This window comes from Vipera ursinii (assembly GCF_947247035.1).
Source record: "Vipera ursinii genome assembly, chromosome: 3".
NCBI classification, from domain to species: domain Eukaryota; kingdom Metazoa; phylum Chordata; class Lepidosauria; order Squamata; family Viperidae; genus Vipera; species Vipera ursinii.
In genome coordinates this window covers 162,089,818-162,117,782 of record NC_139516.1, presented here as the reverse complement: position 1 = coordinate 162,117,782, position 27,965 = coordinate 162,089,818, and the positions used below count along the sequence as shown (strand labels likewise).

Here is a 27,965-nt window from a genome sequence, read left to right as displayed (position 1 = left end):
TTAGGTAGCCAAAGGGCTGGAAGAAACAAGATATACGGAGAAAAGGGTGACCGCGCATGCGCCTCTTTCTGTTTCCTATACCCGACCTTGCAAGCAGACAACGTCGGGTTGGAGTGCAGAGCGAGGTTTGAATGATGCCGGGTAGAAGGTGAAGATAGCACAGCCATTGTGCGAGCGGCAGGATACCTCTCCCCATTCCTCAGGTCAGTGTTAAGAGCATGTACGGCCTTCCCATACTCCGGGTCCTTTTCCACCTAAGTTCCATTCCCGACGAGGGAGGCCGCCCCTCGGTGACCACGATGGGGATGGGCAGTAGCTGATGCGTGCTCCGGAATGCGCATGCGTGCTCAGCTCCCGACAGCGCTTTGAGTTGTGGTTGGAACTTGCGCTGTCATTTCCCGCGCACCCTGTTTACTCGGAGGTTTGACTGTTGTGGGGTGCCTCTGGAGATGGGACGCAATTGTCCTGGGGTTTTTATGTGCCACATTCAATGCTTTCAGGTTGCATTTCTCCTTGGGACTCAAACTTTGAATGAACGCTCTGCAGTCCGCCTGCCATTTATCATTGCTCACTCGGATTTCTCTGCCCATTGCTCAAGGGCGCCAGACTTCGACGATGAATTTGTGGACGAGACTCTGTGGCTTGAGTCCAGGGGTAGGCAACCTTGGCTCTTTTATGACTCATGGACTTCAACTCCCAGAATTCCTGAGTCAGCATAGAATTCTGGGAGTTGAAGTCCATGAGTCATAAAAGAGCCGAGGTTGCCTACCCCTGCTCTAGTCAGAAGGGCCAGGTTGCCTCCAGATACACGGGGACTGTAACTTCCAGACTCCTTTGCTAGATGTAAATGTGAAAAGCAATAGGCAGGAAAAGTCTGGTGCCTGGTAATTAATTCATAGTCATCAGGTGGTTCATAGGTACTCCTGAGCAACAGTAAAGCTTGTTGGATTGTAATCTAAAACAACTAGTTGCTTAGTCTTTACTGCTTCTGGTTAATTTTGTGGGGAAAAACAGGCATGTAAAAGCAGAGTACGTTTGACGAGGGATTGTTGAGAGAATCCCAGTAGCAACTTCAGTTATTAGATATATTTAAAAGTACATTTTTGTAATTTTATTTGTCCCTGTTCAGATCTTCTGTATGCCACATTTAAGATAGTTATGTGTTCTAAACAAAAGGAATATTCTCAAACTGATTCACTAGTATGCATTTTGCAGTCATTGTGACAGCAGCTGCTGTCATCAAGAATTGTGGAAATGTGCAATGCAAGCTGTATTTGAATGTGTGAACATGTGTGTATTTGTTTGTGGCCTACAATCACTAGTTCCAAATGCAATTTGTCCTACTCTTTTTTTTATCTGTGATGGAATGTGAGATTGAAATAAATAATGTAATTGATTCTGCCAAAGCTATTGTTTGTGTTTGTTATGAGGAAGAGGTCCTCTGGCTAGTGTGAGAAAAATTAATAGGGAAAAAATTAACAGGTAAAGCAATGCTGGTAATATGTGTTACTTAGACTGAAATTTTACGGTGGAAAATGCTTTGTTCGCTATTCCTTTTTTTTATTCCTTTCTCCATCCTACCCACATTTTGCTTAAACCTTTTACTACTTCCAAGCCTTTCCCTCATTAATGGTATATAAGTATGCATATCATCTGTTGTCTTTGGTTCCTTTGATATACTCTGATTTATTGGGCCATTTGTATTTATTTATAGACCTACAGTCTCACACCATTTTTGTGTATTGAAGAGAAGATTTTATTGACATAAGCTACATTTCTCGAAGTCTTCCCATTTTATACTTAGCAGCAGATACAGAATAGGTGTGACTGAATGATAGAGTATATCTGTCTTGTCTCACATGCCATTTATTTTAGCATATAAAATACCTTTACCGTGTTCTGTGTCCTTTATTATGAACAATTGTTAATAATCAACTGATACATTTTGTGCTTTCCCTAGATAGGTAAGCAGCTGTGGCCTGGATATTGTTTTTGTTTGTTTCTAATAATTTAGGCTGATTCATCAAATGCTGTCTATTGTAAAGGAGAGGAATTTGTTTCAGTTATTTGCTTTCTAACTACCGTATTTCCCCAAAAGTAAGACCCGGTCTTATATTATTTTTGCCTTCAAAAGAGGCATTAGGTCTTACTTTCAGGTGGTGTCTTATATTTTTCGTGATACCTGCCTTGCCTCCTGGTGGCGGCACAAACAGCCCCATCCAACAGGAGCCCGCATGGCTGCTGGCCCACTTCCGCAGCCATTCCGCTTCCTGTTCTCTGTTCTCTCCAGTGGCAGCGACAGAGGGCTGGCAGAGGGAGGCAGCGGGGGAGGCTTGTGCCACCTGGTCACTGTGCAAACCACTGGAGAGTTGACGGAGGAGAAGGAAGCGGCAGCTGCCCCCAGGCAGGTGATCTGTGGGGTGGAGTGCGAAGAAAGCCCCTCCAGCGGTGCACAGTGGCAGCGGAGCCTTTCGCTGTCATTCACCCCTGGCTCCGAAACGGCGGAGGGGGACCAGGCCTACCCCGCCCATCCTCCGTACAGTACCATGGCAGTCCGGCTCAGGAGGGGAGTGAAAGGGAGCAAGGAATGACTTGGTGGGGGGGGCTGAAGGAAATAAATGCGGGTTGCGTGTGGCAGCTCCACCCCCTCCCTCACCTGCTTCGCCTCATGGCAGCAGCGGTGCGATGCGCTGCGCGGCCTCCTGCCCCATTGCAGCAGCCAGGTGGGACTGAGTGGACGGGGTCCTAATTAGGGCTTATTTTTAGAGTAGGGCTTATATTAAGCCCACCCCCACAAATCCGGGTAGGTCTTTTGGGGGGGTGTTATTTTTTTGGGAAACACGGTATATCCAGTTTAGATTACTGCAAAACTCTCTTGAAAATTGTCAGCAACATAAATTGGAAAAAAAAGTAGCTTGCCATATGTTCATTTGACCATATTCTCAGTCCTAAACACATTTGTCTGTTTAGCTTAGTTTAAAACTTTAAGTAGTCTAGAACAAGGGTAGTAATCTCTTCCCTAATCCTATCTGAGGCTTGTTATTTGTCTAAGAGGCCCACTTTCTGTTCTGATATAATTAAAATCTTTTCAATGATTATACTAAAGACTTTGGGTTCCTCCCAGCTCTCTCTCTTCAGAGATGGGCTAGAAAAACGTATGTGGTCCAAGGTTTTGGATACATAAATATTTCCTTTTTAAAAGTTATCTTCATTTGATATTGTAATTGTAAATATTACCATTTTATATCTATGGTATTTTGATTATTGTTTGTGCTCTTTGAATTTCATAAACAAAGTTTAAATCCATTTAGAATAATAATATAATAAGTTACAAATTGAATTACTATAGTTGGGAAGTGCCCTGCTGTAGCAGTATTGTTTATAGTTTTTAATCTAATAATTGTATTGTTGCCTGTATTATCATGGTGTTCAGATTTTCATTAAATTATGTAATCTTGTGATGTTTTTATAGGTTTTCTAGATTGCCTATGCTAATTGTCAGCAGCATAATACATATAAAACTCCACTAGAGTTCCATAACACTGGAATTCATACCACTGTTACTACTACTTTAGCTATATTATTATTTTAAGTTAGAATTAGACTATTCCTTATAACAGTTAATACCATGAAGAATTTTATAAGGAAAGGGATTTTTAATATATATTTATATTGTTCTGCTTGATCCTGTTGTCAGATTTACTCCCCTCCCCCTTGCATAATTGCTCAGGTTCCACAGAGTGAGTATATTATAAGTAGCAGCAGCTTTTCTAAAGTTTAACCTGGTTAATACATTACCAAGGTTTCCCTGTTGCTATAGCCCCATAGTTGGATTTCTTTCTTAAAGCCCTAGTGATATCAGAATTTCAGTCAAGAAATATTGTTTAAATCAACTTTCTTCATTGCATAGTATGCATTGTGCAAACATTTTAACATTAAACCTTTTTGTGGAGAAATTCATCCATGTTCAGTTTTACATGTATTTTTGGCCATCATTAAAACTATTTTCGGGCTAAAGCAGATGTGAAAGTCATGTGTTTAAATTCTCATGCTCCATTTGTGTTGCATGTTGTGGTTAAAGCGATAGCTGCTTTTTGGAAGAGAGACATTGGAGCATGCTTTTTAAAATAAAATGAGAAGAAAATTTTTTGTCAAACATTTTTGTTTGTTTTGAATGCATTTGCTGAGTATTGGCCAAAATTAGCCTGATTATTTCCTTTTTTCTTGAAACTGCTATGTGGAACTTCACTTTAGCCAGATGGACAGAAAAAGGGCAGGAACAGAAACTTGGCAATCATAATAAACATCTTGACTACTAAATAAAATAATACATACTTCCCTGTCCAGATACTTGCACAGCCCACTTTTAGATTTTATTGTGGTCAGTATCTGTACTACACTTTATATAGGATTGAGGCCTTAGAAATATTGAACTGTGGCTGGATGGGCCCTTTGGTATTCTCTGTCATTGATAGATGCATTGTGTGGAATTGTTCATCTACCTAGATGTCTTGAGAATAGCACTTCATAGACGTTTTTCTATTGGTTTATTTATTACTTTTTTAAACCTATCCAAATTAGTAGCCATCATTACAATGCATGGAAATGAATTGCATATATTCATTATGTGTAGAGTAGAGATGACATACATACTGCCAAAAACAAGCATCTGAGAATCAAGGAAAGGTTGCAGCTGCATAACTGGGAAAATTGAAATGAGTAATTATGTTTTTATGCAGTTCAGTCCCAGAAAGTCCCAATAGAAAACGCAATATTTATTTTTCTTCTGAAGTTAACATTTGAAATAGACTTCTAATGATAAAATGATAAAACTAAATTGTCTGATGATTTAATGGCAAACTGCATGAAAAGTGTTTGTGACCTTCTGAATGCTGATTTAGAGTTGCCTGCAACTGCCTGTAGGAGTTCCTGTATACCTATGCTGTGAAGGGGTTGATGGGTAAGTGTAGGTTGAAGATGGCTGTAGACAGGCCAACGCACACACCTTCCAAATCCCGACTGCGCATTATGTGGAAATGCACATCCCTGCTGATTGGTTGATCTGAGTTCTTGTTCTGTACTTTGCCATTTGAGTGCCCCTTAGCCAGAAAGTTACCTTTGCAGAAATATAAATGGAGCACCTGTGCAACCGTCCCCGAATTGCAGACACATATGTTCCCTGAATGCAGTGTTGGAGAAGTCTGCTTCACCCTTCAGTGTTAATGCAATTGTTTAATAACAAATTGAGAATATGAAACAGGTCAGAGGAAATATTTATGTGGCGTGTGTGTGTGTGTGTGTATGTATGTATATGTATCCACAATGAAAGCTTTTAACAACATTGGGGGGAGGGAACGGAGTATGCATTACTCCCAAATATCTTAACAGTAAAATATGACTTTGCAATGATTTATGTCCTTTGCAACCCTTTGCTAAAAATGTCCTAATTTCCATCAATTTACTAAGAAAAATGATATCCTTGGCCTAATGTTATTATGCAAATCATATAAACTGTTGCCAGTGTCATAACGTCAAGGATCATTAACAAACTTAACTCCTTTGTCTGGACTACTTCAGATGCAAGGGACATGTCTGTTATTTCTGGAGGATATCTGTTGGAAATTTAGTCTGTTATCTTTCTGTTATGCCCAAAATCCATTAAATGAGAATCCGTTACATCAATGTAAAGGAGTTTTATTTAGCAGACTTGGACAAAATATGCTCAATTTGGGATTTTTAGACTTTAAAAGATTTGGTATAAGTCTTTCAAATAAATATACCATAGTAGGTTTTGAGTGTTTTATTAGAAAAAAAGCCCCGTTAAAAGCAACGCTACAAAAATAAACTCTATGTGGTGGTGATATTTGGGTCATGAAATTGAAGGTGACTTCTGCATGTGATCTTCATTGACCTCTCACATTTATTCAGCTATAGTTGATCTTAGCATTTTTTACCAGCCTGAGACTCTTGTCTATATGGTACAATACTGGAGGAACATAGTATTATCCAGATATTAAAGAGAAAATAGGAAAGGTGTGGAAAAACCTCTGCTTTAGTGTTAGATTCTTGGGTTGTCCAGCTGAGGTTTATTAGTGATAAAGACAAATGGTGGCACTGTATCTGTCTTAGAAGTAACAAAGGGACTAGCAACCTGTTCAGCCTGACCAGATTGGAAATGCAGACAACTTTGAGACTGCATAAATATGGGAGAATTTTGATTTGCATTTCTATTTTTCTTTATTTCATTGTAAAATAGCCACACAGATCTTTAGAATAGCATCGCCAAAGGAGGGAAAGATTATTTACTTTACACACTTGTTAGAATTTCTCTAACAAGCTGTCACTAGCCCTGACGGTAAGGCGAGTACAGAGATACCTCTTGCATCATGTGCAGTTTGGTATCTGCTTTGCCTGTGAAACTTGCATCATTAGAAATCCTTTCACTAATAGTAATTGAAGTGTGATTGTGATTCATGTGGGAACAATGAATTGCCTGATTATCTTTATCCCATGATACTGGTTTTTGGAATGAAAACTTGTTCTACCAGCACATAGTGTACACTTGAGACATTTTATTCTTTCTGTTGAAAAACGTACTTGATTTTCAGACAGGCTTGCGTGGATGTAAATTAATTGTAATCGAAACAAGAATTTCCTATCTAAGTCATGGTTTGCCTTAAAATAAGCACTATATTCTGCAGTTGAAGTAAATGAGTGGAAAAATAAAGGTCTACATTATAATCGTGTATTATACTGTTTCATTAATCTTAAAATTAACATGAAGGGAAAGAATGCATTGGAGCCTAGAATAGTCTTGGAGTGCCATTGAAAAGATAGTGAATTTTTTTTTAAATATCTACTGGGATTATTTTTGGCTTTAAAACTTTAGCAGACATTTTGAAAGATGTTTCTAAATAGACAGGTGCTTGTCTTCTGCCAGTTGCAGTAGTTATACTAAATTTCCAATCCTACCTTCAAAATGGGGAAAACTAGAAAGATAAAAGTGGTCAAGATTTTGGCTGCCCTGAGGTGCACCATTGCTAATTTGCTGTGCTGTCATTGTGTGGGAGTTATTCATCTAATATAAGCATTTGTACGCTTTGCAGATTTGCTAAAGGCAGCCCCCAATGATCTACATTTAAAATATATTTTGAAATACCAGTGGAGCATTGACACATACTATATTAGAGCTAGTTTGCATCAAGTAGAAACCAGGAGACTGTGAGTACTAGTCCCACCTTAGGCATGAAAGCCAGCTGGGTGACCTTGTGCCAGTCACACACTCTCAGCCCAACTCACCTCACAAGTTTGTTACTATGGGGAAAATAGGAGGAAAAAGGAATATTAGGTATGTTCGCTACCTTGACTTATTTATAAAAATAATAAAGGATAAAAATAAAGGACATGTACCTTGAGAATATGTTTTCTCAAATAGATGTTATGGATCTGCTTTTAGACGCAGTTGTTCCCTAGTATATTTGGTGAATACTGCAATGCATTTGTGATGTTTTTAGAGATCTGGCATCAATTCTGTTTGGGAATGTTGAATTTCACTTATTTATTATATTTATTTAAATTTCTGTATACAAATATTCATCCAGTTCAGATTCCAGCTAAGGAATGAAAAAAAAAACCTTTGAAAGCAGCTCTGTTCCTTATCATACCAAAGAATCTCAGAAGAGAGGGGAGAGACATGGTGTTGCAATGTTATGCTTTGTATTAGCATTTGTTCCTGGGATTTTACCAGTAGCTTAAATCAGAGTAACAATAAGGTAGGCAGGTCTTCATGTTTTCTCTTGCAGCTGCCCATTCCTTCTGAAAAACTGCTACAGAGGGCTGGGAAACATTTCTAGTGGAGCAAGGCAATATAAGGAAGGAAGAACTACTTAGAAAATCTCCTTGCTTGCTTTTTCCTTCATTTGCTGGATCTTGGTTCTGGCATTCAGGAGACCCAACATGGATCTGGCTTACTGTTTTGACAGTGAAAACAATTTGGAGCACTAGATGATGGCAGTTTGAAGGGCCGAGGGAAGAATGATTATACTTAGGAATTTGTACCTATTAATTGCCTACCTACACGGCATATAAGAGGAATTGTAGAATTACTCCATTCCTAATGTAATTTCTTCTCATTAGTTTAAATAATAGCTCTGTGTTAAGAGGTCTTTAGTTTCAAGAGTACTAAGTGAAGTTAATACAAGGGGATTGCCTGGAAAAGAATGAAATGCTTGGGAAGTGGTGGAAGGGTATATTTAGATTATGGTAAGTACAGTACAAATGAGCTTAATATATTATTCCTGCCAGTTTCATCAAGAATGCCATTATACTTTTCTGATTAAAGCTGTTGATTAAGTTTAGTATATTGCGTAAGCTGAGAATTTCCATGGATTAATTAATCTTGAGAATCTGCCAGGAGGTAATTAAAGTTATGAGGTGATGGCAATACATTGGTTTTCCTGATATGTCTTCCTGATATATTTACTAAAAAATAATGCGGAAAAAAGTAGTGGAATTCCTGCTCATTTTTGACAAAGAAATGGACTTCCTATAGTCCACATGGTAAATGTGACTTGTGAAGTCCAATTGTGCAGCCTGCTAAGAAATCCCCAACTCGTTCTGTTCCCAGCAGGAAATTTTTCTGATTATGGTCATCCCATAGCAAAGCAAGATCACTTCATGGCTTTCCATCATTATCATGTGGAGGTTGCAGTTGTGGTTCAAAGGACAAATCTGTGTGAAACTCCAAAACGTGGAAAGAAAATTTATCACAGCATTTATACCAGTCAGGATGTTAAATGAATCTGCTGTCCAGAAATTGAAATTCTGTTGCTTTAAAGTGATAATTAAATTTGCAGCTTGATGCAAGTACTACGTACCATGAGCCTGTTGTCCTACGTAGCATTGAAAAGGTCTTTTTGTCCCTGAGAATATTTGGAGGGTTTCAGCTTGTGTTCTTGTTGCAGGAGTAATGGACAGGTAACAGGATACTGTTCTGCTGTGGTGTCAGAGAGTAAGAATGACAGAGTGCTTCCTGCCCCCCCCAAGCAGTCCCAGCGAACACCGCAGGGTAGAGCATGGTGGAAGTCTGGCCAGGACTCCAAGCTCTGAAGAAATCAGCCCAACGAAATTCCCTGGTTTATATCGCACGAGTGAGCCTTCACCACCTCATGATAGCCTCCATGAACCTCCTGATATTGTGTCTGATGACGAGAAAGAACATGGGAAGAAGAAAGGAAAATTTAAGAAAAAGGAAAAAAGAAGTAGGTCACTTTAAGAAAAAATGTATGCTGTCAGGATGCATTGATGGTCTTTTTTTCATGACCCAGTTTCTTTGTCAAATGTTCTTTATACTTTATTTATTACTTCACTTTGAACATATCCATGTTTTAAAATAACCAGCTGTTCTTTAAGCATGAAGAAATTGATATATATTTGGAGGAACTTTTTTAACCAGGACAAGCCCTGGCTTTTCAGTTATCAGTTGTCAGACTCTAAACAGCTGTAAAATGGAAATGCTTTCATACTTTTTAAATGAGAAGTAGTTCCATGTGGGAATAGTAATATGATGTTCTCTCAAAGTAATATCTATCTATCTGTCTATCTACACCAAGTGTTCTGATCATTTTAAATGGCTATAGTGCAATATTATTTTTATTAATCAGCAGTCCATTGTTAGCATTTTCTGAAGTATGAAAACAACTTTGAATAGCCTGAAACTTTTAATTGCATTCAGCCTTTTTTCCTTGTACTTTCCTTATATCAGTGCTTTCAAACCTGTGTAAATTACTGAAAATTGGGTAAAAGTGGTGTTTCTTTAGGTAATCAGAGACCTATTACCTAATGATAACAGGGACATTTAAATTGATTTAAAGTGTTTTACCTACATTGGGTAAAAAGGGCTTTCTGATAAGTGGTTTGGGGTAACAAAGGAAAAAAGTTGTGGAAGTACTGCCTTATGTCATAGCATTTGTGTTGCAATTAATTATAGGTGTATGTGTTTGTTTAAAACTGATTTTCCCATTCCTACCTACAGGCTAGGCGGGGCTAGTTATAGAGGAGGTATCGGTTATTAGACACCTATGCATATATTTCAAAGTTTGTAAAGAACTTAGTAATTCACATAAGAACTAACTTTGTCTTATGGCTGTGGAACTGTAATCACTTGTACAGTTTCTATAATCCACTCGAGCAGGCGTAGTTTATAAAGAGACAGGATGCTTGGAATGGCTTTGCCAACTGAATTGAAAAGTAAGTTTTCTTTCTTTTTAAAGAATGGGCCTAAGCACATTAATATATCTATAGTTTAGAACACCTAATATATCTATAGTTTAGAATATTTAAAAAAGAAAGAAAAATAAAGTGATTGAGTGAGTTAGGTTGGAATTATATTCTTTGCAATTTTCAACAGCTGTTTTTAAATGTGCTTGTAAAGTACTGATTTAGGATCATGATAATTATAGTAATGTGAGAGTACAGAGATTTTTTAAAAACTACTTTCCCCATTCCTTGATTTTTTTAAAAATCAACTAAGAGCTGAAAATAACCTTGGCATTATCTTTTTAAGATTTTAAATTGAGGAGATGTTGTGTCATTTATACTGGCCATTATTCTGTACATCAGTTCTGTATTCGCTTTGATACAAGATTTTATTCTGTGATGAAGTTACAGTTCTTAGCCAAATAACATTAGACTCAAGTGAGATGTTTTCAGAATTTTTTAAAAAAATGCATTGCTATTTATAATAAGTTCAGAGTGCACATAGCGACAAAAGTCCACGTGTACTAGTCAGTAAATAATCAAGAGATGAACTGATCTGATTTTTCTCAGAAAGGAAAATGTGCAAATATTTGACTTGTTTAGTTCTGCAGAACAAAGTGTGTGTTTTGAATAATAGCACATTAGCACTAGGGTTTTTTTTTCTCTTACAGCTAAGCTTAAACATCTGGTTTTATTTCTGTTCTTCCTTCTCCCCCCAACAGCCGAAGGTTATGCAGCTTTTCAGGAAGATAGCTCAGGGGACGAAGCTGAAAGTCCTTCTAAGCTAAAACGCTCTAAAGGGATTCATGTTTTCAAGAAGCCAAGTTTCTCCAAAAAGAAGGAGAAAGACTTTAAGATAAAAGAAAAACCCAAAGATGAAAAGCATAAAGAGGACAAGCACAAGGAGGAGAAGCCTAAAGAGAAGAAATCAAAAGATTTGACGGCAGCAGATGTTGTCAAACAATGGAAAGAGAAGAAGAAAAAGAAAAAAACGCTTCAGGAGGTAGAAATGCCACCGGTGTACGTTCCTAGGCACAGGCCTGTCTTTGGGGTCCCTTTGAGTGATGCAGCAGAGAGAACCATGCTATATGATGGCCTCCGTCTACCAGCGGTGTTCCGAGAATGTATAGATTATGTAGAAAAATATGGCATGAAATGCGAAGGCATCTACAGAGTGTCAGGTACAGTGGCTCACCTGCAGGTAGATTTTCATGGGCCTGATGAGGTTTTGCTGCTTCGTGATTTTTTTAAAATTCCATCATATTTCTGTCTTTGGGATGCTTCCCTAAATGAAAAAGGGTTTACGCTTACCTGAAATTTATTATTAGTTCTGACTTGATTGTGATTGGAAGAATCACAAACATGTTTATATATTTTAAAACATTTCAGTGGCTTATTTAATAGATGTGTTTTGAAAGTTAGTTTGGTTAACCCACTGTTCTACAGATGAGGGTAAAGAATTCATTGCCGGGGTTACTTTTGATTTTGGAAACAGCATTGCTTGCCACCTGCCATCTTTGATAAGTGCAGTTCAGACTTTTAAATTGGCATTGAGCACTTTGCAACTGCATTGGTCCTTTTGCTCTGCATGTCAATAGGAGGGTGTTGGTTTAATTAATTTAAAGTTAGTATAGCAATGTATTAGTATCTATAATTCATGGAGAGGGACTGTAGCTCAATTATAGTGTGTGTGTGTTTTCCATGCAGAAAGTTCTGTGCAAGACAGTATAAAGGCCAATAGCGTAAATATATATAGGAAGTTTCATATATTTTTAAATACGTTTTGTATCCTGTGTCTGCTAGGATTTATCCTTGAGGCTGTTTGCTTGGGACCCCAATTGTGTGAAAGAGCCCATTTCCTGACTCTGCTCAGAGTCGTTATGATTTTGCACGGTTGCTGTGTAATTTTTACTTTTTATAGAGGTATTTGCTTATTTTTAAGAGTATTAGCTGCCCAAAGTCATTTATTTATTGAGGTGTGCAGCCATATAAATTGACTAAATAAATAAATATTTTGATTTATACAGGGTAAGAAGGTACGTTGCTAATAAGTACCTATTTGTCAAAAACTTAAGCAGGCAGAGAACAGTTCATTAATTTGTGTCTTCTCCCTATGCTTCAGCTTTGATGGAGGAATTCCTTCTCATTAGTAGGTGCCCTCAAACACAGAGAAAGTGCCAAGCAACGGTTAATTTTTTTAGCTAAGATTTGAAGAAAACATCCTGGTAGTAATGTCAAGATAATTAGCATTCATAGTACTTGTGTAATTTTGACACACTTACAATTAACAGTGATTTGAGTGAGTTATTTAATTGTATAGCTGTGCTTCAAATTGCTAATGCCACTTGTGAGAGACACGATGCCAGCAATATTCATGTAATGCAGAAGCAGAGAATAAAGACAAAACTGCACTGAAAATAAATACTTTGCAAGCACAGTATCTCAAATACACAGCTGTGACACTAGAATACCACAAATATGAATGTCACTATCACTGGGACAGTGTGTATCCAGTGCTTAGAAAAAAGATAGGACTGGCTGCAAGAACGATTGGTCTTTTGCTTTTAGGATAACAGTTTCTATGCTGCCTGAGCATAATAAAAAGCTTGCTTCTTTCAGTAATGTGTTGTTCTTTATCTAGGCTTGAAGAAAAAATCATATAAGAATTGGGAAGTACCTAAAATTCAAATGACATAAGAAAGCCAATTTGTTTGATTACCATAACCTTTTAGTTAAGCCCATAGAAGTTAGTAGACTGCTAAGAGTGTAGAACAGGGGGTCTTCAAACTTGGCCCTTTTATGACTTGTGGACTTCAACTCCCAGAATTCCTCAGCCAGCATGTCTGGCTGAGGAATTCTGGGAGTTGAAGTCCATAAGTCATAAAAGGGCCAAGTTTGAAGATCCCTGGTCTAGAACTTTTGAAAAGGATTAGAGCAGTGGTCTTAAAGTTGCCATGGTTGAGGACCCGTGGATTAGAGTGATCTGTTCCCTCTCTGCTAGCCTCCCATATTATTATGCGGGTCATAGAGGAAGAGACTCCCTTCTTTGACAGTTGATATGTGCAAAGAATATTTTTAGGCCAAGTTTCTAATTTAAAGGGATGGAGAGAATTCTGAAATTCCACAAATTACAGTATCATCCTGTCTCTATTTTCCTCCTGCCTTTTTTTTTAATCAATGAGAGATGGCCGGATCTTTCTTCCGTTGCACTTTTTTATTTGCCCTCACTTGCAGCCCTTATGTACCATTGTTATATGTGATTTGGGCCCAGGAATGTGTTATTCTCCAGAAGGAAGATAGGATGGAAAACCAATATCAAGTATTGTACAGGAAGACTGGAAGACCTTTAAATAGCAGCTGAAGATAGAATCCTGTAAACAAAATGGTATTACCGAGTAAGCGTGTTTCTCTGAATTTTGGTAGGACTTAGATTGTTTTTATAATTATTTGCCATTCAAAGGGCATCACCAATTTTGTGCTGTCTTTTATGGATAGAATAGCTGCTGAAATAGCTAGGTTCAAATTCCCATCTAACCATTTTTCTTAGGAAGAGATTCCCGTTCAGTCATTCTCTCTCACCTTAGCCTGAACAATCTCATAGATCAGAGGTCTCCAACCTTTTGGGCACTAGGGACCGGTTACATGGAGAGAGGTTTTTCTGCAGACCGGAGGGGGCGTGGTTTTGTGTGCTGCTTGTATCCCGCGTATGGGGCTTTGCTTGTTTGTGCGGCCCGGTTGCTGCCATGCCGCAGCCCAGTACCGGTACCTGGACCAGGGGTTGGGGACCCCTTTCATAGATAGTAACTGTGAGAACATCAGGCAGGGCAGACCATGTGAATTCTTGGGAGTTCTCAGACGAAAAGTGTAACAAGTGATACTGTTCATTGAGATGACAGAAAAATATTGAACTATAACTCTTTTTTATTCTCGAAGGATTTAAAAATCATTCTAAATGTTTTTAAGGAATTAAATCAAAGGTGGATGAGTTAAAAGCAGCATACGACCGAGAAGAATCCCCTAATCTAGAGGACTATGAGCCCAACACAGTAGCTAGCTTGCTGAAACAATACCTGCGTGAACTTCCTGAAAACCTGCTTACCAAAGAGCTGATGCCTCGCTTTGAAGATGCTTGCGGGAAGAGCCTGGAGTCCGAGAAACGGCAGGAATGCCAGCGCCTCCTGAAAGAGCTACCAGAATGTAATTTCCTCTTGATCTCCTGGCTGATTGTGCATATGGACCATGTCATTGCAAAGGAGCTAGAAACAAAAATGAATATCCAAAACATTTCTATAGTGCTCAGTCCAACTGTCCAGGTATGCATGTAAGCCCTCTGTTATTTAAAACTGTTTTCAAACACATTTCAGAAAATCACTTTATTGGCATCGCATGTGGTTGGTTATGCATGCATATAGGTATAGCATAATTTTTGATATTTTAAGACAACTTTGATATCAGGACCACTGTGACTGAGATCTTGTAGCAGGTTTGACTGGAAGTATTAGATAAGTAACTGCTTCCTCTTAATTATTTTTTGAAGGAGGGGAAACACGAGGTCATACAGGGGTTATATTGTTAAGACACCTGGCAAGACATTACTAAATAATTAACTCATAATTAAAGTGGACTTTCAGTCAGCACTTGATTCCAAATTTGTGCTGCGGATTGAGGATATACAAGTCTCTGCTTTTCATATGCCACCAGAAAGCTCAGTCATTTTGGAGTGTGCTCAAGTGTATTTAGCACCAAATCCATATTGAATACAGTATTCAAAAGCAGAAGATCAGAATTTAAACATATTTAATTACATGTGTTTTTAATGAGCTGGATGCATTATGTGTGTTAGGTGATTAGTACTAACAAATTGCCATATAGAAGGCATTAGTGTATGGCAAATTTTATATGGTTTAGGGCAGGGGTAGGCAACCTCGGTTCTTTTATGACTCGTGGACTTCAACTCCCAGAATTCCTGAGTCAGTATAGCTGACTCAGGAATTCTGGGAGTTGAAGTCCACGAGTCATAAAAGAGCCGAGGTTGCCTAACCCTGGTTTAGAGGAAACAAACTATTAATTGAATTCAGATATTGTAGTCTTTCCATCTTGAATTAGTGCTTCATTTAAGATAGCTAAGGTTAAATTGTATAAGAAATTTTAGTTTGGTGGCAGACATTCATGTCCTACCGGCACTTAAATTAGCTTGAAGGAATTCATTAATATAGAAGTTGGTACATATTTCTCTATCAAGGAATTTGAAGAGGAGATGACTTATGGATTTGCCAATTAAATAGGGTTTTATTCTGGAAGAAGGGAACCACGTAACTATAATCTTAAACAGGTTTGTTTGTAACTGTTGGACGATACTTCATGTTTTTCTCTCTCGTTTTCCTGCACTTTTTCTTTTTTCTGTTTTTCTTCTGTTGGTATTTTATCTATATTCACATCTCTAATAAAGTTATGTATAAAAATAGAATCTGAAGATGGTGGTAATCCCAAGGGCCATTGAGAACATATTTTTTTATTATTTGTAAGATCATATTTTTAGATACAAAGATATCCACAAGTTTTAACAAGCTACCTGTAATGTGGATGCAGTAAAGAAAAAAAAAGAAAGTTGGACAGTTTAAAATTTTGTTTTGTATAACAATTGGTAACAGTTATGGTCACAATGTTCAAATTTATCCTTGAAATTAAACATGCCAGAGATTCAGATAAGAGTAATTTAAAACTTTTGAATTAAAGAACTCTGAATAAACCAACAAAGGGAGCATCCACAATACAATGCAGGTCTATGTGCTGATGTTTTACTGTAGTATTGCAGCTAAAAAGTTCCTATTCTTTCTTTTGTTAAATTTATTATTTAATTAAAACATTTATATAGCTATCCATCTTATAACCATCTTTGGGTGCTTCACAATCACAAGTTAAAACAACGTACAAAACCATATTAAAGTTATAAAACTAAACATATTAAAATAGTAACAAGCTCTTGGTCCTTGTACCCGAGTGGGCAGTTGCAGGAATAAAAACCCACTTGTAGTTTTACTACTTATTACTAATGTTACCAGTCAATAGAAGGTCTATGGGATCTTCTAAATGAAATAGCTGTTTTATGCAATTAGTGTCAATACTTTAAAATTTAATGCAAAAAAACACAAATAATTTTAAAGTGATATTTCACTGATTTTGCTCAAATATGTTCCATTACGCCCAAGAATTTAACTTGTAATTAGATCAGGGTGGACTCTTAAGTATTGTGTTTCTTTAATATGACTCATTATTGGTGAGGTCTCCTATACATAAGGATTAGTTGTTCATACCTTTACTCGGCACTTACATCCTACTCCACCTTTGTTTTTAATAGGGTCACCTTAATGAATGCAATATGTTCAAATGCTTTGCACTCTGGTTATTTAACTAGAGTTTCGGTGTTATGAAATTGAAGTCAGACCTTTTTGGAATTTGGAGTTTTTCCAGATATTAAATATAACAACATTAGAAAGTTGTTAATAGCTAAATACCACACAGTAGATCTTTTCAGCATCCTTATGGCCAATTCTGTTACATTTTAAGATTCCTGAGAAGTAATAGAACATAGCTGAGGATTTTCCCACCAATATTTTGTGGTGGGGAAAGGGTTAAAATAAGTATTTAAAGCAATTGCCATGTTAATTTATAAATACATAATATAATACTTCTAGACTTTTGAAAGGTTGTTACATTGTATTAAAATGTATAAAGAAGATTTTGCAACGAATAACATCAGTTTGCCAACCTGAAATATGTGATTGACCTTAACCAGATTTAGTTTGAATCCAGAATTATAAACAATAATTTGAACCTGTCAGATTAATCATAGTTAATGTTAAGTGGTGTATTTCTAAATTTGGATGGCATAGCAAGCTACAAAGAAGCAAAAGCAGAAACAGAATCCTATTCGGCTGGATAGAAGTGTAGGGGTCTCCTGCTTGAGCTGGCAGTTGGATAAGAAGACTTCCAGAGTCCCTTCCAACTCTGTTATTCTGCGTTTTGAGATTGGTATGGTGTTTGTATGGCACTCTAAGAAGACTATAGCACAGCTTTTCTCAACTGTTATTCAGGGCGACATATCCAACAAAGCAGGAATGTTGAAAAGATTGCTGCTCTAAACTAATAAGGGCCATCTTTGTTCATATCATAGACCAGGGGTCTTCAAACTTGGCCCTTTTATGACTTGTGGACTTCAACTCCCAGGCTGAGGAATTCTGGGAGTTGAAGTCCACAAGTCATAAAAGGGCCAAGTTTGAAGACCCCTGTCATAGACTGTGGCTCATATCGCATGGACATTTCACATCATTTTCCATTACAAACAAGCTGGTAAAATATGTGCTCAGGACAGATGCATTTAGAAGAGACTATTGTATGTTGTTCGCAAAGATAGGTCAAGTTCTTTGTAAGGCTCACACAGCTTCATCAGCTGTCTCCTGTTTTGGGGCATAGTTGTGTTTACACACAGCCGTTTCTGCAGCGACTGTCGCCATATGGCTGTGGTGCAGGACAGCTTTCTAAGTACCTCTGAAAACCTTGCAAAAGATCCAGTTGCTTTAATACTCTAATGCAATGTTTCCCAACCTTCACAACTTGAAAACATTAATACTGTAAGTGTGTTTAGAAAGGAATGTTTTATTATTTTGCAAATATCTACACAATGAATGACAATACTTCTAAAGTGGTACTGTGTCTTCTTAGATCAGCAACCGTGTCCTTTACGTGTTTTTCACTCATGTACAAGAATTCTTTGGAAATGTGGTCCTCAAGCCAGTAACAAAGCCTCTTCGTTGGTCTAACATGGCAACCATGCCAGCATTGCCAGAAACACAGGAAAGCATTAAAGAAGAGATCCGAAGACAGGTTGGTCCTCTTTGAATGATTAGAACTTTCTGAAAATTTGATTGAGGGAATTATTTCCATTCTTTTTATCACTGATTTATGGCCCTTTTAATTGAGCAAAGCTAGATTTATGGTATGATGGTGAAGGAAAAAAAATCTTCCAGATTTTAGAATTAAGACAAGAGCTTACAAGTTCACTTACCGTATTTTTCTGTGTGTAAGACGCTATTTTTTCCTGCAAACACCCTGTTCAAAAATCAAGTGCGTCTTATACAAGTGCAGCGTATTATACACGGAAAAATAATGGTAACCTCCGCAGCCCAGGGCATACCTGTGTGGGTTGCCATGCCACCTGGTGCAGGTGTCAAGCCCCTGTGGGCTTGCCACCAATGGGAGGGGGGAGGGGGCAAGATCGTCAGCTGGCTGAACTTCCGGATTTGCCGGCTCAAGCTGTTTAGTGCTCTGCCAAACAGCTGATTGGCGCAGAGAAATTTGCATGCCAGAGCGTCTTATACAAGGGTGCGTCTTATAAATGGAAAAATACGGTATACTTCAGGTAGCCTGTACATTTAAATTAAGGCTTGAATACATAATTTTCTCTTACATACTGTCCTCATTTAAGATTTAATTCTCTCTTGTTTGTAGTTCTTTGATTTTTTTTCCAACCTAAGTTGTATTCTTTTGTAGACTGAGGTCAAATCTCACAATATTGCAACAAATGGCCTAATTTTCAGATTTGGAGGTCCAATTAGAATATATATTAACCAAGATGCTTTCTCAGTACTTTTCTCAGTAATAGACAGAAATTGATCTTCAGGAAATTTGACTTGCTAACTTAAAATTGACATATTCCATTCGTGGAAAAATAGAACTCACTTGCCAACTGCCTTGTATTGTGGCTGTTCATAGTTACAACAGTGCTAAAAAATAACTTCATGATCCAGGCATGTATTTTTACAACCTTCACAATTATGTGTTGCCATTACAATTGGTTAGTACACATCCTGTGCCTGACCCATCCATCCATCCATCCATCCATCCATCCATCCATCCATCCATCCATCCCTCCCTCGCAGAGCAAAGAGATTGGACAGGAAAGGATTATAATAGAGTAAGCAGGCATACAATTAGAATACAGGTGGAAGGAATGTGCTAGAACTGGCTATTTTACCTAATGTGCTCACCGTCCCTGAATGTGCTCAGTAGACAATCGATGTTACTGCATTCCTTTTGATTATAATAATTTCTCTCCAATGAATGTAAATAAGACTTTAATTCCCTTCTTGCAATCACCAGCATCATAGTGAACATTCCAAAGGGAGTAGGGAAAAAGGAAAGCTGATGTAAAATATAAGCACAATGACAGTTGTGTTTGTTCATTTAGCAACCAGGTTGTCACAGTAATGGTAGCTGAATAAGGACTATCTTCATATTTAATAATGTGTTGTTGTTGTTTTAAAAAAACAACTAGGAGTTTCTTTTGAACTGTTTGCACCGAGATCTTCAGGTAGGGATTAAAGATTTATCCAAAGAAGAAAGATTATGGGAAGTGCAGAGGATTTTGACAGCTCTGAAAAGGAAGCTAAGAGAAGCTAAAAGACAAGTAAGTTTGTGCTTTTCTCTTTTAAAATTGTGTGGATGGAATGTTGATTGTCCAATTTATAGCAGTATAGTTAAAATATTATGGGGCTTTTGTTAGTTTTGATACCACTTATTTTTTATTAGATTCTTGGTTTCACTGGTGCTTTGATTCCAGTGGATAAAAAATTGAAAAGGCACTTTGTCAAGGCTTCTACGCCAGGACCTAAGTGATTCTATTGTAATGTCCACATCATCTGTTGATACTTTTTTCACATAGTTTCTGTTTAGAATAGATCTACTATACCACTGACCTTCCTATAAATAAGCTTTAGGTTTCTGGATGTGATTTCAGTTTTCAGAGTTTGATCATTTTGATCTTTGACTAAACTACTTTATACTACATTTACCTTGTGTTTTATCGGGCATTGCCTAATCAGGAATTCTGGGAGTTGAAGTCCACAAGTCATAAAAGAGCCAAGGTTCCCCACCCCTGGAACTGCTTAATTTTGTTCCAGCATGTAGGAATGTTTTCTAATTGCTGCACTGCCCAAATCTGCTGCTGATATGCCAGCAAAAATTCATGGTCTACCAATTTTTGGAAAGTCAAAACACCCATTTTCATTCAACCACCATCTGCCTTATAAAAATGAGTGATTGATTTGATCTGTAAATGCTGCTTTAGGATGCTTGAGATAACATATGTAGTTTCCCAATAATGTAGGTAAAAACCCTGCAGAAGTTGCAATTTAAATATTCTTGCACATTAACGTATGATCCCTTGAATTGAGTTATTAGTCAAGATTTTTTCAATACAGGAATGTGAAACAAAGATTGCGCGAGAAATTGCTAGTCTTTCAAAGGAGGATGTTTCCAAAGAAGAAATGAATGAAAATGAAGAAGTTATAAATATTTTACTGGCTCAGGTAGTATCTGTTTAAAGTATTTTCATTCTTAATGTTTAAGCTGCACACTGTGAAAATAAGTTGGGGGCTGAAAGAGATAATTTCTTCTTGCAAACGTGTGTGTTTGTGTAAAGGGATAGCTATCAAGTATAATGCCAATTCTAAGTGTCCTTAGGGACTTGATGAAATTCTTGTGGTTGACACAGAAAGTAGTTGATCTGGAATTTCTGGAACTGGAGTTGAAAACAGCAGCAGCATTTGTGTTTCACCACTGACTTATAACTGAAAAAGCTGTTTCTTGTATGTAAATCTGGACAATTGTAGATTCAGAATTTCAAGACCCTTTGAAATAATAAATTAGTTGCACTGATTGAACTTCTTATAGAATAACATCTTACCGTCCCTATTAGTTCTTCTCCACCCTGCAGCAGGCCCCTTCTATTTCTGTGTTTTGCTTAACCTCCTGTTCTCCAAAACCAATCCCTGACATACTGCAGCAAGCAGCCACAATTTCCAGATGTAATAGATGAAACTATGTCACAAACTTCACCTACTCCCCCAAACTTCCTAATTTAGGATTCCTACGTGCTTCAATTTATGATGGAGCTACCAAGATATATTGTTTAGGAAATGAAAATATAACTACATGAGAAGGGCACTTGCACTATTATGGTTTCATGCACTGTGTAACATCTATTAAAAATGTGCAATAAATGTTTCAGTCTAGAAAAATACATTGAGGGGCATATAAGGGCATTATATGTACAGTGGGCATTGCATTTGCCTTCATCCTTCCCCATTTTTTCTGCCTTTTTTCTATTAGCTACATGAGAAGCTAGGTTTTATGACTATAACCAAAAAGAAAACCAATGTCCTAAATCAAGATTCGTTTATCATTTGAGTAATATTCCTCATATAATTTAATTATGTTTGATAGGAGAATGAGATTTTGACCGAACAGGAAGAACTGCTAACAATGGAACAGTTTTTACGTCGTCAAATTGCATCTGAAAAAGAGGAAATAGATCGTCTCCGAGCAGAAATAGCAGAAATTCAAAGGTAACCCAGCCTCTGTTTTAGGATTAACCAGTGGGTGGAAATTGCAAGTAAGCTAATTCCAGTTAAACGTTAGAAGAAAGTTTCTTATAGCATGCCATAGACTGTGGCTGGTAGTGACTGCCTAAGGAAGTGTTGGATTCTCCTTCCCTGAATGGACTTAAAACTGAACCTGCAAAGTTATTTTTTAGGCAATGTTGCAGCATAGCCTTTTCCATCTTGGCACCTTTCACGTATATTGGAATTGCAAGTCTGAGGCCAAGGTCCTTATGTGTAGTAGTAGCAATAACATCTGGAGGATATCTAGTTGGCGAAAGCTATTACAGCTGCATATTCTGGATTCTGAAAGGAGCAAGGGCTTGGACTAGACCAGGGGTAGGCAACCTTGGCTCTTTTGTCACTCGTGGACTTCAACTCCCAGAATTACTGAGCCAGCGATGCTCAGGATTTCTGGGAGTTGAAGTTCAGAGTCATAAAAGAGCCAAGGTTGCTAGGTGGTCTCCATAGTCCCCTCCAGGCAAAATTCTATGATGCCAACCCTACTGAATTTAAATAATATTCTAAACATTGTTTCACCAGAACAGTTATAAGGGATAATGGTAATAGTGTTTAAGGCCCTACATGGCATGGGTCCGGAGTACCTTAGGGAACACCTGCTGCCGGCATCAACTTCCCTTCGCCCTGTGCGTTCCCACAGAGAGGGCCTCCTCAGGGTGCCACTGATCAGAGAATGTCGATTGGTGGCCCCCAGGGGGAGGTCCTTCTCTGTGGGCGCTCCGGAGCTATGGAATCGGTTACCGGTTGAGCTCCGGATGGTGCCCGACCTTCGCTCCTTCCGTCGCGATCTAAAGACATTCTTATTTGAACAAGCCGGCGTGGCATGATGGGGGATGGGGGGGTTATTGTTATTTTAATATTTGTATTTACTGTTTTTAGTTGGGCATATATTTAATCCCTTTTAACTTTTGTATCTCTGTATTTTTTATGCTTGCCCTGTTCACCGCCCTGAGTCCTCCGGGAGAAGGGCGGTATATAAATAAAATAATAATAATAATAATAATAATTATTATTAGCTTTTATACCACATTGTAATTCTTGTCCATGAGCACTTAAACTCATTAAATCATGTTCTGGAGTATGTTTGTTGTGTGCATGAATCTGCTTGAAAAATGTTGTATAGCGAACCAAGCCATAAGTGATACAAAATTTACACTTGCACATCTAGTCGCCAGCATGGTCGCAGTGAAACTGAAGAATATTCTTCTGAGAGTGAGAGTGAGAGTGAAGATGAAGAAGAGTTACAGATAATCTTAGAAGATTTGCAACGGCAAAATGAAGAACTAGAGGTGAGGTGGCTTTCTTTGCAGTAGATATTCACTGACTTCTTTATTCAGGCATGGGATTATACGATGCGGCATATGATAAAAAAGAAAATTTCAGTCAAAAATGACAAACTCCATAATATTAAAAGTTACTTAACTATGGAGTAGCATAGCTTAGAAAATAGCAGATCCTCATTTTCCTGCTTCTCCCTCTATCAGTGGACTTGCAGGGCAGCATCAGGAAGTCAGTTTGATTAGCAGTTGCTTCTGAAAGCAGACTTAAACGCAAACTAGCATCAACAGTTTTCAAGATCAAACCATTGTGAATAATTTTAAAACGAAATAAGAGAAAATAATAGGAAAAACTCTTCTTTATGGGATTTTGTTTTAATAGCAGAGTTTAACTGAATGAGCACCAGTGTTTAAAGTGTTAAGAACTGATTTTTTAAAATATATTTAATCAAACAATAAAACAGGAAATTTAAAAATGGGAAGAATGGTCAGTTGAAACTAAAGCACTGAATTGTATTATTTTCAAGTAAATATAGCAAATTAATTGTTCACAATTTAGGCACTTATATTTGCTCTGATGCAGTCATTTTATAAATAAAAAAAATCTGAATTAGTGTGAATGCGACATCCTTGTAGTCCGCAATGATTTTGTAGTAGAGATGTCATCTGGACAGATACTTGATGGAAAAGCTCATCAATAGGACTAAGATTGGCTCCTTTAATACTTTCCATGTAGTTTATCATTTTATTTAAGAACCAAAATATATTTTTCAGCATTCTGGCTTTGAAATTCTCATTTTAAAATTAATACTATTGCTGAGCTATGTTTTAGCGATGAAATATAATAAAACAAAAATAATTGAATGGATATGTTAAATCTTGTTAAATTTCTGCCAGCCTGTTTTTCCATGCTGTCCTTTTCTTTCATGGAAGTTTGTTTATTTTTTTAAAGGACATTCTGGAAGAAACAAAATGCCAACACTGATCTATGTAACCCATGCAGGAAGTTTCATCAGATTTCTGTGGGTTTTCTGGTTAACCTTTTTATTGAAAAAGTTTTCCTGTCTTTCTAATAAAGACATTCCATGTTGCTTCTCTACTGTTTAATGAATTCTTCCAGTTAGATGAAATCCAGAATATAGTTCAGAGAGAGGTTTCCTGTTTCACTTAAAACATGCAACTGAGATAATTTTTTTCTTTGATTCTTAGAATAGATCGAGTGTCATAGAAAACCTAAAGGCCTCCCAGAAATAAACTCTGTAATTTAATTTTTTATAACTGGCAGTGAAAACAATACATAGACATATAGAAAAGGCAAAAGCAATGACACCACTTTGTAGAATACTTAATTTATTTTAACAATCTTTGAGACAGCCTGAAAAATTGTTCTATATTATTGCTCCCTTATTATAGCTGGAAAGAAAGCTAAGGGAGAATTATTTAATTAGGTCTTGTAGTTTGCAGATGTGCCTTTACTTCTCTAAGAGTCAACCCCTCTGAACTCAATAAATCTTCGTGTTGGCATGGATGCGACAGTGAAAGCTTGTGAGTTAATGGCTAAGGTGTGATGTGTACTGGGGAACTACTTCATATCCTATTAATCACATCTCTCTTAACGTCTGTTGAGTGATAAATCCTGCAACAAAAGTACAAATAAAAGTTTCCTTGTAAGCACATTTAAAAAATGAATGAATATGAATAAATAATTAACAGTTCCTAAGATCTGTGAGGAAAGCTGGGGAAAGCAGGAGCATGTTTTTTATTTTTTTATTTTTTGCTTTTGAATCTGCCATTGTAAATTGCTCACTTCTGCTGGGGCTGGATTTTCTGGTTTTGTTCTGCCTGATGAGACCTCGCTTGTCTCCCTGCCAAGAGAGAGATGCAGTGAGGAATGCCTTATTAATGATTCATTAGTTCCATCAGTAGCTGGCTGTGTATAAAGCTCAAGTGACCCTTTTTCCCTTTTTGCTGGATCTAGGTTAAGAATAACCATCTGAACCAAGCGATTCATGAGGAGCGTGAGGCCATCATTGAGCTGCGAGTACAGCTTCGCCTCTTGCAGATGCAGCGAGCCAAAACGGAGCAGCAGGTGCAGGAAGAGGAAGAGCTTGAGAAACGAGGGGGGGCGATGCTGCAGCAGCAGCAGCCGCCCCTGCCAAGAGACAGTGTCCCAGAGACAAAAGCTATGAAAGAGCAGCCAAAGGCAATCCAGGAGTCAGTGAAGCCATCTCCAAGCAAGGACAGAAAAGAAACCCCAATTTAATTGGATTTCTGAGCATTTGGATTCTTGCCTGCGCAAAGCCAGGACTGTGCAACTTACTGTAAATCTGTGGCCTGTACATTCTGTAAATATTTTCTCTTTTACATTCTGGGGATATTTTGTCCCCGTCCTATGTGTGGCTTCTGCCTATCAGGCTCAGGTTACTTGGGAAGATAAAGCAGAGAGAGACAGACAGACAGACAGAGTCAGAGAGAGAGATGGCAGGAAAGGGCAGCTGTATAGTTACTCAGCCTGCCAGACGTTCGCTTTGGCTGATCGTTGGGAATTGAGGGGATAGTACATTTTAAAACGATTACATACTCACTTCGGAGCAGACTTTCAAATTCTCTCATGCATTATCTGTCCAAGGGCTACTTCATATGAGATATTTCATTGCACGGATGTAGGAAAAAGTACATTCTCTGCTGGGCATATACCAATGTATCTGGTAATTCTTGACCACCAGAAACTTCAGGTAGAGTTAGAGAAGTTTGCAGTAGAGGAACATATTTCTCTCCCGCCCCCACCTCTCCATTTGGTTATCTTTCTGGTCACACATGCAGACAACCATGTTTCTGACCAGCAGAAGAGGGGGGAGCACTCTGTGCCATTTGGGGGTAATTAATTTAAAAGGAAGTTTGGTAAGAAGCATTCCCACTCTGGTCTTGAAAAGAAACTTCCTCTTAGCATAGAAATGGCTTTTATGAAGTTATTTACAAGGCTGATACATCTCTAGTCGGTGCAGATGTCTGTTAAGTGTTTGTAGAGAAGCCACAGTTGGCACAGCAAAATAAATGTTTGCAAGTATGTTCCACAATGGTCTGTGTGGGGATAAAGAAACTATGAAAAGTGGCTGTTGGTTAAGAATGGGGAGGTCCAATCCCTATCCCATTCATCTATTTGCTTTGTAATTTTTTGCTCTCATACTTCATAATTGTTTTTATTCACTCTTACTTGTGCCTTTCAGTAACAAAGGAGCTTTACAAAATAGATGTGCCCGAAACAGTAGAAGATCTTCAAAACTTTAGTATTATGTAACGTGTTGTTTTCATTTGACTTTTTTTAGAGCTTTATGAAAATACATGTAAAATTAAGCTGGAAAGATTGATAAGCACATATCCATAAATCCACTATGAACTCTTGAACATTGTCAATGCAGTTATATGTAGAACCAATTACTAGGTTTGCCAATTAATTAGGAATAAGAATGGAAGCACTTTGTAGGTTTTATAGCAAACCTCATAATGCTGACCTTTTTCCCCCCTTTCTTTTGATAATTTAAAGAAATTAGTGAATGTTGTTGATTATCAAGGTTCCATGATTTAGGAAAAGGAGTTGGTGCTGATTTTTGTTGCACTCTTTCTTTGATGGATTGAGAGCACTTTGAAGTACAGTGCAACACAGAAGTGTGCAAGCCTCCATCAGGATCTTGTAACTGAGGTGAATGATAAAAGAAATAATCTTGGCCATTTTAGTGGGTTTCAAAGAAGTATTACATTCAGAAAGGGCTCCATAATTGTTATAGAACTTGTACCAGTTTTTGGTACATTTGAAAGTATGTTGTAAGTGCTTTGGAGGTCCTCTCAAGCATAATGCAATGGAGGGAAGAAGGTCCGTCTCCAAGCCCTTCCTAGTGTTTCCTAAAAAACAATAGGGAAGCATATTTATGACATTTTATGTGCTTAAAAGAGACTGATTCTGATAAATAAAAAAAGCTGGTAATATATACCGATAAATCTGTGATGGAAATGTTCAGCTGCCTTATGCTTTAATTAGTTACCATTGCCAGCAGTGAATTTTTACAATAAATTGTGGCTTTTCAGAGCCACATCACTTAAAATCTCAATTCAATTTGAAGTGGATGATGTTAATTGAACTCTATAGGGTGCTTATAGCTTATTTAGTTTCTGTCTGTAATATTTATTTTTTTTATGTGGTAGGTGTTGTTGTTTTTTGCCTATTGCACTGTTGTGAATCATTGGCCATGATTTAATGTTTGTACAAATGACTCTAAAATGCATTCTAAAGAACGGCTTTTTAAAAAAAACCTTAAAAGAAAATTTATGGAGGGTGGTTAAATGACAGTTGTATGTAGATTTTTTTTGGCCTGTTACATACATTTTATATTTCTGACAGTATTTAGACCCTTTTGTTTTGAATTCATACTAATTTCTATTAAATTGTCAAACTTTTATAATCAATGTTCATCAGATATTTTGATATGGCTAATTTTTGTTTGTCAAGAACATGTTAATCAAGAAAATAAATTTTAACAGCCATGTGCTAATGGTTCTAGTGAATTAAAAATGTTAAGATTCACAAATAAATTCTCTGGCCCACCTTCAAAGTCCTGATGTGGTAATAACCAACTGAATTTATGAGATGTTTGTATTAAATAAATGCAATTCTACCAAAAAAACCAAAAGGACAGCAGATTAGTAATTGTGGTTCTTTTTAACTCACATTTCTGGATTGTATTGTGATTCTTCAGTCTAATCAAGAAGCAGAATTGCTCTCTGGCAGAAAATGGTGAACTAATGAGGGAAGGCAGTTGAAAAAAAAAATCCTCTTGGGATACAAAATACCTGTTGGCAAATTTGAAAGAGTTTTTGAATGCAAAGCATTTCTGGAATGTTCACAACAACCTGATTTGAACTTAATTTATTGTAAGCTCAAACTGCTCTGAATTCCAAATGTTTTATCCACCCTCAT

General features: G+C 37.5%; 1 protein-coding gene across 1 annotated transcript; it reads left to right on the top strand.

Moving 5' to 3' along the window:
- The first annotated feature begins 16 nt into the window (after positions 1–16).
- RALBP1 (ralA binding protein 1) lies at positions 17–27,593 on the top strand. The gene is made up of 10 exons (XM_083361192.1): positions 17–203; positions 8,964–9,260; positions 10,980–11,438; positions 14,221–14,570; positions 17,980–18,141; positions 19,592–19,723; positions 20,517–20,624; positions 21,541–21,662; positions 22,885–23,005; positions 24,972–27,593. Exons 2-10 carry the CDS (start codon positions 9,017–9,019, stop codon positions 25,254–25,256), a joined length of 1,983 nt encoding a protein of 660 aa, XP_083217318.1. The 5' UTR covers positions 17–203; positions 8,964–9,016; the 3' UTR covers positions 25,257–27,593.
- Positions 27,594–27,965: the final 372 nt, after the last annotated feature.